The 12,818-nt window shown below is 45.1% G+C and overlaps 1 protein-coding gene and 1 non-coding gene across 2 annotated transcripts in view; one reads left to right on the forward strand and one right to left on the reverse strand.

Moving 5' to 3' along the window:
- Positions 1-12,818, reverse strand: part of SAE1 (SUMO1 activating enzyme subunit 1) — a 60,456-nt gene that overhangs the window by 37,876 nt on the left and 9,762 nt on the right. The window contains exons 2-5 of the mRNA XM_040252451.1: positions 9,837-9,948; positions 5,780-5,953; positions 3,413-3,555; positions 1,740-1,839 (exon numbers count right to left, since the gene is read on the reverse strand). Of these exons, the coding sequence (XP_040108385.1) occupies positions 1,740-1,839; positions 3,413-3,555; positions 5,780-5,953; positions 9,837-9,948 (529 nt within the window). The remainder of the gene's footprint in view (positions 1-1,739; positions 1,840-3,412; positions 3,556-5,779; positions 5,954-9,836; positions 9,949-12,818) is intronic.
- On the forward strand, positions 7,119-7,190 carry TRNAW-CCA. The gene has a single exon. It is a non-coding gene; the product is annotated as a tRNA-Trp (tRNA).

Genomic DNA, 12,818 nt, shown 5'->3' on the forward strand with positions numbered 1-12,818 from the left:
TACTAAATTGTCTACCAATTGGAAAACAAAAAAATCTGTACAAGAGTCATGGCTTGTGCTCAACAACAGTCTTCTTTATGCTACTCCATACACCAAAGGTTCAAACTGCTGGCCCACAGAGCAGGTAAGTAAGGAGGGCACATGTTCTCTTTAGTTTCTACACAGTGCAAGGGAACAGCGTGCAAAAAGGCTGCTGGCATTAACAACTCTGGGACAGAGCATATGAAAAAAATCTACATTTCTCACTCTCTTGAAAAATCACATCTGGGCATCACTAGGTTTACATTTTCTCCAGAAAAACATCTACTTCTTCTTCATTGACTACACTAAACCCTTTGATTGTGTAGATCACAACAAACTATGGAAAGTTCTTAAAGAGATGGCAATACCAGGCCACCTTACCTGACCCTGAGAGAAGCAACAACTAGAACCAGACACGGAACAACAGACTGGCTCCAAATTGGGAAAGGAGTACATCAAGGCTGTATATTGTCACCCTGCTTATTTAACTGATACGCAGAGTACACCATGTGAAATGCCAGGCTGGATGACTCACAAGCTGGAATCAAGATTGCCAGGAGAAATAGGAACAGCCTCAATTATGTATATGATACCACTCTAATGGCAGAAAGCGAAGAGGAACTAAAGAGCCTCTTGAGACTGAAAGAGAAGAGTGACAAAGCTGGCTTAAAACTCAACATTCAATGAACTAGATCATGGCATCTGGTCCCATCACTTCATGGCAAATAGATGGGGAAAAAGCAGAAACAGTGACAGATTTTATTTTCTTGGGCTCCAAAATCACTGCAGACAATGACGGCAGCCATGAAATTAAAAGATGCTTGCTCCTTGAAAGAAAAGTTATGACCAACCCAGACAGCATTATTAAAAATCAGAGACATCACTTTGTCTACAAAGGTCCATATAGCCAAAGCTATGGTTTCTCCAACAGTCATGTAGAGTTTGACTACAGAGAAGGTTGAGCACTAAAGAACTGATACTTTCAAACTGTGGTGTTAGAGAAGACTCGAGAGTCGCTTGGACTGCAAGATCAAACCAGTCAATCCTAAAGGAAATCAACCTTGAGCATTCATTGGAATGACTGATGCTGAAGCTCCAATAATTTGGCCACCTGATGTGAAGAGCTGACTCACTGGAAAAGACCCTGATGCTGAGAAAGATTGAGCGCAGGAGAAGAGGGCCACAGAGGATGAGATGGTTGAATGCCATCACCAACTCAATGGACAACTATGGACAAGCCTGGGAAAACTCTGAGAGATAGTGAAGGACAGGGAAGCCTGGCGTGCTGCAGTCCACGTGGTCACAAAGACTCAGACATGACTTAGCTACTGAACACGCAACCTCATGGTAACAGCTAGCTGGCACTAAGCATATCTGCCCCCCTTTAAGGGGGACAAGCATTGGCCCACTCTGTCCAGACTCCTCCCTTCAGGACTACATGTTTCCTTTCCTGGTTATGGCCTGGAGCCTACAGGACCCTAGGGCTTTTTGACTTAACACTCCCCACCTCACCATCCATTCTTGCCTGGGAAATCCCGTAGACAGAGGAGCCTGGCAGGCTACATAGTCCATGGGGTTACGAAAGAGTCAGATATGACTTAGCAACTAAAACAAGTATGACTTTGCAACTAAAACAACAACAACAACATAATTACACAGTTGCTTTACAATGTTGTGTTTTTACTGTACAGCAAAGTGAATCAGCTATATCAACATACCTTCTTGACCATGGTCGTCTCCGATGAATCAAGTTTGGCTCTCTTGGTATCAGGTCCATCTTCTACTCCTTGACTAACTTTGGCAATTTTGGTTTTCTCCCTAGAGGATGAGAAGTGGGGGAATCGAGTTTTACTCTGTGAATTATGCCATGAGAACAAAAAGAGCATCACCAGCTCACTGCATGGAATGGATGGTGGTTAAGAGCAACATCTCACACTGATCTGGGCTCAAATCCCAGCCCAGGTGCTAAGACCACCTGATGTGGCATCTACCTACTATGTGGGAATAATAACCCCTGCAGGATTATTAAGAGAAATAACCAATTGTTAGCAGACTGCCAAGCACGTAGTATGTTCTCAAGAAACGCTGTAAACATTCCCTCAATTCATTTCCTCCCATCTACCATGGGGGAGTTCACCTTCAAATAAGCTGGCCTTCTTTTCTCTACAGTGACTTCTTTATCCATTTAAAACATGCCCAAAGACTAGATTTTCTTAAAGCCATCACACATTAGAGTTACAAGAGATTCTGAACATGTCTATCCTTCCCCCATCTTGACTTCACAGGCAAGAAACCTGCAGACTGAAGAGAGTTCAGGGGCTCCCCTGAAAAGTTCAATGCAAGAAAACAGTTCCTGTCTTGACTCCTGGTGGGGGCTTCACTACCACACAGGGTCTCTCTTTCTCTCTCATCGGCATGGTGGTGGTCAAAAGTCACAGCCCCCAAACCAACTCTTGTCATCTTACAAGAATGGTATCATCATCATCTTTCATCTAGAAGCTATAAGTTCAAAATATGGTAGGTCTCATCATGTGAGACTTATCAGGATCTGCAACCTCAAGGTGCAAGAAGAGGAAGTCTGTTTGTTCTACCAGAGCTGCCTCTGGACCCTGGAGATGTTCCAAGGTAGACTCTGGCTGAGAGTGCCTCCAGAGTTGCCCATCTAACTAATTAGTACTCAAACCTAAACACACACAAGCCCAAGCTGGGGAACAAATATATACAATCTAATCAAGTCATTCCTAAACAGAAAGCAAAGCCCAGACTGATCAGACACCCATGTGGTGTGCTTTGACCACCTTAGAAATGCCTTTCCTATGATCTAGAGCAACTGTTTCCAACCTTTTTGGCACAGTGGGGGGTCGGGGAGACAATCTTTCCATGGTCAGGGCGGGGGATGGTTCAAGTGGTAATACAAGTGATGGGGAGCAGGAGGTGAAGCTCCGCCCACCTCCTGCTGCACGGCCTGGTTCCTAACAGGTCAAAGACTGGTACCAGTCGGGGGTCTGGGAGTTGGGGACCCCCTGCTCTAGAGGAGACCATCAACTTGGAAGGCAGGAGCCACATCTCCTACAATTCTGAACACACAATCTATGTAGTCAATAAGCTGTTAACTGATTTCCCAAAGTTCCAAGTACTAGAGTAAAATACTTTCCTTAACCAGGTCATTTCCTGTTGCTGTTGTGTTGTTCAATCGCTAAGTCATGCCCAACTCTTTTCAATCCCATGGACTGCAGCACACCAGGCTTCCCTGTCCTTCACTATCTCCCAGAGTTTACTCAAATTCATGTCCACTGAGTCGGTGATGCTATCTAACCATTTCAGTAATTTCTTACCCGTGAATAAAAGTACATTTTAAAATGCTATGTTCTCCTCCTTTCCCTGAACTTACTCTACAAATTCATGCTCTCCAAGATTGGCAAACGTGTATCCATGGTATCCAAAAACATCTCCTGTAAAGAACTTGATGCTATTTTTGTGACAGATCTGGTCAACTTTCACTATGACGTCCCTGGAGCAGCAAGTCAGACATACCTGCAGAAGAAAAGAAAGTGGCTGCATGTGAGTTAGGCAGACCATGACTCACCGCCCAGATGTCTAAATAAACGTTAATGAACAGTCTCTCTGGGCATGTCTAAAGCCAGTTTCAAACTGGAACAACAGGTTCTTTGGATCCTCAGGTTAGAAGACAAAAGAACAGTTGCAGGTCTCAGTGTGCAGAAAATGTAAATCATCGAGACTGTCATTTCACCTTCTGCGACCAAATTGAAACACATCGAGCTATTAAGTAACAGGCACTCAATGAATCTGTTTCCCCTAAACCATGAACATACATAAACCACATTTCACAGTTTTCATGAAAAGACAGTAATATAACTCAGAGTAAGTTATTTCTAAATCATTAAACCTATTAAAGTCTGATTAAGCTACAGCAAGAAACAAAACCAGTTTTTTAAAATTTACCCAAAGATCATGTTTAAATACAAGGGCATTATCCCCCCCTTCTTCTGACTGATGTGTGATGATAAAGAAGGTAAACAAGTCCCATTAAGACTATTTTTCCACAGTTTTCGATGTGAAGCTTAATCTGAACTTAAGGACGAAAGAAAAGGTTATAGCCCAAGTGACCTCCCATTCAGAGTTAAGACAATGAGCCGGTGATTCACTCAGGGGAATCATCAATGTTGCTCTGAGGCCTCCAGGTCGTGTTCCAGTAAGTTGAGGTATTGGAAATGGCTAAGTTTTACTGCACAGGACACAGTTTTGTGATCAGGAGCAGGAAGACAACGTCTAAATCGCACATGTTTTCTTCTGAACAGAGAAAGTTGGAGAAGAAATTACCAAAGGATGTTTTCATTTGATAACCTCTTTGCTGCTGTCTGGGAGCCTGAACACTGACATATCGTCATAGAGAAATGTGTCTCCACTGCCATTCAAAGGCTACAGCCACCCGGGAGAAATCAAATCTAAAAGACAAGACAGGTGCAGCTGAACATGCAAACTGTCTGAACAGAGCTCTGCAGTCAAGAGTGAGTGTGAAAGCCTATGAGGACCAGTCAAACATGGCTCAAACAAGTCACGCTTGCCCTGTGAACATGCCTTATATTAATACAAGCAACAACCCCTTGTTTCAGTTCTAACAAAGCTTTAGTGGCTAAAAGTTCAAGGACACCTAGAGTAAACCAAATGTGGTTGCTATGGTTAAAGAAATGAAGGATGACTTATGTCCAAATGGAAAATGTTCCAATACCTGGACTTACAAAACAGAGTGAAAAAAATCTTAAAGGGACAAAACGCACAGATGAACCATCCTTTGAAGCCCACGTTTGAATACATGCGCATATGAGATACAATGGCATGTAAACCAAACTCAAATCCTAACCTCTCATGTAATAGGTCTTTCATTGAAAAACCAAGCAGATCATCTCTGACTCTTACATGGTTATCCAACATTTACTAAGCTTTTCCAGAGTGGAGGGAACCATGTCTGAAAGGTCGTAGACACTGAAGCAGAATTTCACTTATCCTTTCACCTCTGCAGAGATTTGGCAGTGAAATCAAGTGAGGTCGGATATGCTGCATTTGGCTTATGACTGCAGTGATTCTGTCTAGTTGTCCATGGCAACATGGTCAAAGCGGCTGTGTGGAGGAGAGAGATATAGACAGACCAAGATCAGGTGTGCTCTTTTAAAAGACAAAACACAGACTGGAGTTTGATATTTCTAACAAAAAAATGACTCTGCTACAGAAATTAATCACCAACTTGTTAAGTTTTCGGAAGAAAACATTTGCAGTCAAATGTATTAAAGCTGTGTGCAAAGACTCTGGAAGGAAGACAAAACACCAATGATGAAAGCTGGTCTTGGGGGAAATATGCCGAAAGAAGAAACCAAAAGGCAGCAACTCACAAGCAGCTAAAGCAGATTCAACAGCCTGGGTCTACCTAACCCACACACTCAGTAAACTAAGGCCAAACACTAATGAGGCATATACGCACTAAGGTAATATAAGACTTCACCCAACTAGGGCAACAGCTTGGGTTACCCAAAAACCTGGTTCGGGTTTCTCCTTAAGACAGTACAGAAAAACCCAAACCAACTTTTTGGCCCACCCAATACTAAAAGCGAAGAACAAAACAGCCTACAAACTATATTGGGAAAAAGCTCAGATTTGAGAGTCTAACACCCCAGGGGACCTAATATACATACAACTAGTGCTTAATTCCTACAGCAGATTTTACATTCTCTATGAAACTTACAGCATCAAATTGGGTGAAAAATGACTCGGGTTTCTTTTCTATATTCTCAGTGTCCACCTTCACATCCACCATGGGGTTGAGATTCTGTGCTCGCTCCAAAGAGGCTTCAGCCCTGTTTCGGCCAACAGACCCAGTACGGATCAGGAACTGGGCTCCGGGGTCTTCTGGAGATACCTGGGAATGAATTTTTTTTTTTTGAATATTTGAATTTGGCAGAAAATAACAAATGAACGTTTCCATTTTACTTTTTTAATTCTTTAATGAATTTGTTACAGTGTAGCTTGTTTTATGTTTTGGTTTTTTGGCTAAGAGCATGTGAGATCTTAGCTTCTGGACCAAAGATTGAACTCCCTGCATTGGAAAGCAAAGTCATAACTACTGGACCGCCAGGGACGCTCCCCTGAACTTTTCCATTTTAAAGAGTAACTAAAATATCTAGCATCTAATTGTATTACAACTGTTTCTATAGGAATTTGTTCAATGCAGACTCCCTATACTCTTTCCTCCTGAGGCTTTAAAATAGACATTTAACTTTTTTTCTTTTTTTAAACTGGGCATTGATGGTTAAAGAGCACCCCCTTGTGTTTACAATGAAAATTCACTCTAAACAAAAAAGTCCATGCTTTCTTAATTTTTAACTGCCAACAAAATGACATAATCATGAGTGCTAAGAACTGACCAAAAATACCTACCATGTGCCCAACTTGAAGCATTCATAGAAAGACATAAGTAGCTTAAAAGATGCAGTCCCTGCCTACAAGTAGTTTCAAATCAAACCGATGCAAAAATCAGACACAAATAAGAATGCTGGAAACAAACTCGTAAATTCAATTAAAACCCAGATAGGAGGCGAGATGAGCAGAGGCTGGAGCAGAGGGACAATTTCACTCGGAAGGCTAGACATCACCAGAAGAGAGCCTCAAAGACAGATAATATAATCCCCTGATAGCCACAAGTAGGATTAGATTCCACTGTTCAAAATGCATTTCTTCACACATCAAACGTCTAATTTAATCATTCATCTCCATGGATGACCTCACCACCTCCACCAAGACTGGGCTCAGCAGAGGAAACCCTGCTCTCCTGCCAACTATGCACCACGCACACTGTCCCTACGGTCTTTCCTCCAAGCACACAGGGCTGGTCCTCCCCCAACTTCAGGCCAGCCGTCTAACAGTCCCCGTGACCCATCCTGGGATCTCAACACAGAGAGACTGTACATCATGGCGGTTTCTGGAGTAATTAAGGTTGGATTCAAATCTGTGATTCAAATCCTGGCTCAAGGACTTAAGTGTGTGCTTTTGAGCAAATATGAAGAAATCCCATGTAAAGTGGGGCTTCTCTGGTGGCTCAGAGGTTAAAGCGTCTGCCTCCAATGCAGGAGACCCAGGTTCGATCCCTGGGTTGGGAAGATCCCCTGGAGAAGGAAATGGTAACCCACTCCAGTATTCTTGCCTGGAGAATCCCATGGACGGAGAAGGCTGAAAATGACGACTTTACTAGAAGCAATGCACTTACTCAACACTCTGCCTGGCTTTCCTAGGTCATCTGGGCCTTACTCCTTGGCCTCTCAGCTCCTAGAGCTCCTTCCCCCTCACTTCACACCCCAGTCTCTATATGGGCCCTCTTCAGGGCAGCTGTCTTCGGAATTCCATTCAGAATCACTCATATTTTCACTCTATGTAGCTCCATAAACCAACTCCATACCTTTCAGTCTACTGTTGTTTCTCAAATTGCTTTTACTGATACAGACTTCCCGAACCATTTGAGTCTTATATTAAACTGTCCATTGGATATTTCCTGCTGTAGATCCCAGGGGCCAATCATATGTGACTCCTACATTTGTTGTCTTTGTTGATGAGCCCACCAGTCACCCATTCAGTCACCAGAGCCAGAAACCTGGTCTTCGTATCTTCTTCATTTCCTTGATAGCAGCCACCAGGTGACGGGACTAAGCAGGTGGGCTCTGCCAGGAGTCGGGGCCTGGGTTCTGGTGCTCCCACTAACTACTGTGACCTTGGGTGGGCCATGCTTCACCTCCTTTCCTTCTGTTTTATGTGTAAAATAGGGATGATAATCCCTCCATCTCAGAGTTGTTTCTGAGGACTAAATGACATACTACACCCACTGCTCTAAGCACAGCGTCCAGCACCTCCAGTCCATGGCAGCAGCTGTGGGTACCCCTTGCTTCCTCATACAGAATCCACCCGACCCTACCACTTAAGCACCTCTCACCTCTGGGTGCTTCTCGCCATCTCTATCATCACTGCCATCCCTCAGACTCTTTCCAACTCTCCCTGAACTACTAAGGCAGCCTTCTAAGTAGTCTTCTGTCCCATGCCTTGTGCCATCCACAGTCTACACGATATCAGTGATCGACACAAGGCCCAAAGCTCAGGGCCCCCTCGCCCATCTGAAACTCTCCAATGACTCCGCACCACCGAGAGAAGTAAGGAAAGGCTTACAGTGGAGTTTACCAGCAGGCCCTTCGTGACTTGGCGCTCACCTGCAATCTTCACCCTCACCCCCATCCCTTAGGCTTCACACTCTACAAATACCAAACTGCTTGTTATTTTTTATTTCTACCATGCTGTGCTAATGTCCCCTGCCTAAAACACAGCCCCTCCAACCTTGAAAAATCTCTACTTGATTTTTAAGACTGAGTTTAGCACTCCGGGAAGCCCTTCATGTCTCCCTGACACAACCTGAGTCAGGGAGCCTTCTCTGGTTTCTGGAAAAAACTGAGAATGGGAAACAAATCCTGTGCATCCCTCCCTTCCCCCCACCTCCCTGCACCACATGGCATGTGGGACCTTAGTAACCCAACCAGGGATGGAACCTGCACCCAGAGTCTTAACCACCAGACCACCAGGGAAGTCGCTCTTGTGGATTTTTCTATTGCCCCTACCTAGACTACTCCAAGGTAGCCACAGGTGTTCCTGGATGCGTGCTGATGTAACTGAAATGAAGAACTCTAAGGCGCAGGAATGAATATCTTCATTTTATAGATGTATAAACTAAGTCTCTGGGAAGTGAATGCCCTTGCCCAGCTTCAGAAGGTGGGACTTGAGCCCAAGTCTGCATGATTCCAAAGCTTTTGCATCAGGCAGCACTGTCTCCCTGGGATGTCTGCAGTCAGGGACAAAAGCTCAAGCAAACTGTAAAAGGCAGAACTACTGAGGAGTGCTCGTGCGCTACCCAATTTATGAGTGGGCATCAGGCTGGGTGAGCTGACTGGGATCAGGTCACATGAAGGCAGTGCTTCTCAGCCCTCCCTGACTTTAGACTCACCTGGGAAACTTTTAAATAACTACCTGAATACTCTATAGCACAGATGGGACTGAGAACCACATGTTAGGCTTTTGAAAACCAGTCAGAGGAGCTAGGCCTTGCAGCGGAAGCCAAGCTGAAAGCACCACCAGCGCTTGCACTGCAGAAGTAAGGGGTGGCTCTGACACTGAGCGGCATTCGTCCCCAGGCTGAGGCGCTGGCAGCGATCTCTCCTGGTTCCCCATGCTGAGATTACACAACCAAATGAAGACGCTATCGTCCCACTGTTGTTTTGTTTTTTCACACCAAGGACCTCCAAGTTTTGGAACCATCCCTCCCTGGGTCTCCTCTCTTACCCTCTCTTGCTGTTGAGTTGCTCAGTGTGTCCAACTCTCTGCGACCCCAGGGGACTGCAGCACACCAGGCTTCCCTGTTCTTCACTATTACCCTCTCTACCCAAGACAAATTCTTCTTCTGGGTGAGGTGTTCCTGCCACTAGGGGGCACTGTGGTGCCAATCACCCTTCAAGGGAGATGGTAACTCCACTTTACAGATAAGCAAGCTCAGTGAGGGGACGGGAGTCTCCACCGGAGGACCATGTAAGATATGGTGGAGGTGAATTCAACTCCGGCATTGGCACTGTCAGTCTCCATGGCTACAGTGTCATTAACGCCAGCCCTCCTCTTTCACAGCCCTGAAGGGGCAAGCAGGAACACACGCACTCTCCATGTGTTCATACTGGGGTGGGGACTGTGAAGGGCAGTGATGTGGGGACAGCGCATCTCACCTGCTCATGATCCAGCATGGTCAGTCCTTTCACTCCAGCCAGGATGAGATTCTTGGCGATTTCAGCCCCGAGTCCCTTCATGCCGACAAGAAGCACCTGGGAGGCCCGCAGCCTACAAGGCAGACATTGTTAACAGGATGAGAGAGAACAGTGAAGTACCTCCAATCACTGAAGAACAAAACAAGACAAAAGGAAGTAACCTTAGTTTTCATTGAATGCACTTAAGCACCAAGACCTCAGATCTTGGAAAACAGACAGGCTCCATTCTATCCTACAAAGACCAACTCATTCAACAACTGTTTATGGAGCACCTACAATGCCAGGCATCCCTCTACGGTGTGTAAATACAGCAGTGAAGAAACAGACACAATCCCTGCCCTCTCAGAGCTTGTATTTTCTAGAGACAGACAAAGAGAAGACACATAACATGTCCAAAAGTGATGAAAATCAAGCGTGATGTGGATCAGTGATGGCCGATGCTATTTTTGTCAGCCTGATCGTGAAGGCCATTCCACAGAGGTGCTGAGCAAAAATTAAAATGAAATGAAGGACAAGCACACAGGTAGTATTTGGGAGAAGAATGTGCCAGGTAGAGAAAACAGCCAAGTGCGAAAGCCCTGAAGCAGAGGGCTGAGTGGCATGTTCCAGGAACAGGAAGGCAAGAGAGAGCGGCTGAAGAGCAGAGAGCAAAGGGAAGAATGCAGATGAGGCTGCAGAGAGAAGCAGGGGCCAATCATGAAGGCTCTTACAAAGGCACCGTCAGGACGCTGGGCTTCAGACAAGATGGGAGGTCATGGAGTGGGCGCAAAGGGGTTAGAAGAGTGTCACGGCTGAGAGAGGACGATGGCTTGGACTAGTGTGACAGCAGAAGAGAAGGGGCACTATTTAAGCCATCATACACAAGGTGGCATGAAAGAGGGTGCATCTGGGAAGTGTTTATATCATTCTAAGTCTGTAGGGTGACAGAAGAGGAAGCTTAAAAAGAAAGTAATCAGAGGCTAGGCTATACCCCAGGAAGTCTGGACTTAACTATGAGATCAGCAGACAGCAGCAGAGGTCCACAATCCCTTATGTGAAATTCCTGAACCAAAAGTGTTTCAGAATCAGAATTTTTCCAATTGGAAACAGGAAATAAAGAATTTGCATCATGAAAAACCCCATCAGGGTCTTACAGGTCTTAGCGCCTTGTAATCAAACCCATTAATATTTCTGCAGCAAATCTATGATTACTCACATTGACAAGGATGAGAAAGGACGAGGAACAGTCACACATAAATTCAGAGTCTGCTGGCCAATGAGTCTGCTCCTAATTTAGGAAATGAGTCCATTCTCATATAGTACCACTATAGGGAGAACATGCAGAAACTCTTTTCCAAAAATCGTTCTAATAATGATGGACACTTGCACGTCATCAGGCTAGAAATCTTGAATGGGAATGAGGGCTGATAAAATCAAGTCCTGCACTGATTCTTGATGCTAGCAGATTTGGGATTTCCTTCAGTGGTATGATCAAAGGGTAAAATCAGGAGGAGGGAAAGACCACTGACAGTATTTCCCTCAGAGGCATATGTCTGGTTCCCAGCTTGTTCACTATTGTTTTTCTACACTGCCCTGCCACTGCCAACCACACCCTAGCAGAGAGGAGCCTTTCATGTGACAATTCCACTTAACCAGAGTAAATGGGCAAAGGACTTATGACATACAAGCAAGATAAATAACAGAGATGCTAGCAATGAGGGGGGTCTCTTGTTACAGGTTGACAGCATCACACCGGCAGGTGGAAGGAGAAGAGGCATTCCAATCCCTCCAGAAACAGCACAGATAATAAACAAGCAATGTTTCCAAAGAGGATATCGTGCACAGATCAAACTTTTGACATCAGACGGCTGAGCAGCCATGCACTGAGCTGCACCTTCCAGGTCTCTGCTGTCACTGTTCTTCATCTCCCTTCACCTGGCCCCGACACTGCTGCACCTGGAATTCCAGGTTTCATGGTCCCTCTTAGTCTGAGTGATGGTCTTTTCTGGTTTGGCTGCTCCATTACCCCAAGGATACAGCTAGACCCGCTTGCTTCTGAGAAATCGATGCCTCCAAACCCACTAACTTCTCAGGCTCTGTTCTCCTTGCCGTTCCTTTGGCAACAGGCAGGGCCCAGCACTAACGCCCTTCAGGGGTGAAGGCTTGGGTTTGAATTCTGGCTCTGCCACTTCCTAACTGGTGACCCAAGCAAACTGAGCCATCTCTCTGAACCTCATTCCATTCATCTGTAAAATGGAGATATCCATTCTTACTTTAGTCATTTAATCTCCTCGAAGACCTGGTCAAATGTGTGCAAAACCACCTAATGTAGGCCCACCTAACTACGAGACGCTGAATAAAAGTTACCTGAACATCTCTTCAATCTCCACTGCCTTAATTACAAAAGGGCTCAGTGATCGATTTGATTCTGATTTAAAAAAAAAAAAAAATCTGACAGAGAAACAAAATTTAAGCTGACGTTTAAATCCATTCAGTCGTGGCTCTCTCCCATTTCCGCCACCATATCTTCCACTACTACCAGCTTCCTCCCAACACGCTTTCAGTTCCCCACCTGCAGACATTAAATCGAAGCGCTATACACAGCTGACACGCGCACCGTCTTCCTCCCTCGGCCTCGCCTAGCCTTCCCTCCAGACTTCAAACCCCGACTCAGACACCATTTCCTCAAGAAGTCCTTATCACAACCGACTCAGAGTGTCCTCTCTGAAATCTTCAAGCACCTGCTCCATATAAACACCTCTGACAGAAATCCCATAGAGCCCACGGCCTCTCCAGGATCCCTCCATCCTACAGAGCTCCACAGACTCTGACTGCTCAGGAGGTTTTTTTTTCCAACTGCCAACAACACCGAATATCATGGTATGTTTTTAATCCTTAACCATTCTAGGGCCCTGAGAGGACTGCTTATTTCTGGCTCAATTAGATGAAAAGCACTTAAAATAG

The sequence above is a fragment of the Oryx dammah genome, unplaced genomic scaffold (assembly GCF_014754425.2).
Source record: "Oryx dammah isolate SB20612 unplaced genomic scaffold, SCBI_Odam_1.1 HiC_scaffold_13, whole genome shotgun sequence".
Classification (NCBI taxonomy): domain Eukaryota; kingdom Metazoa; phylum Chordata; class Mammalia; order Artiodactyla; family Bovidae; genus Oryx; species Oryx dammah.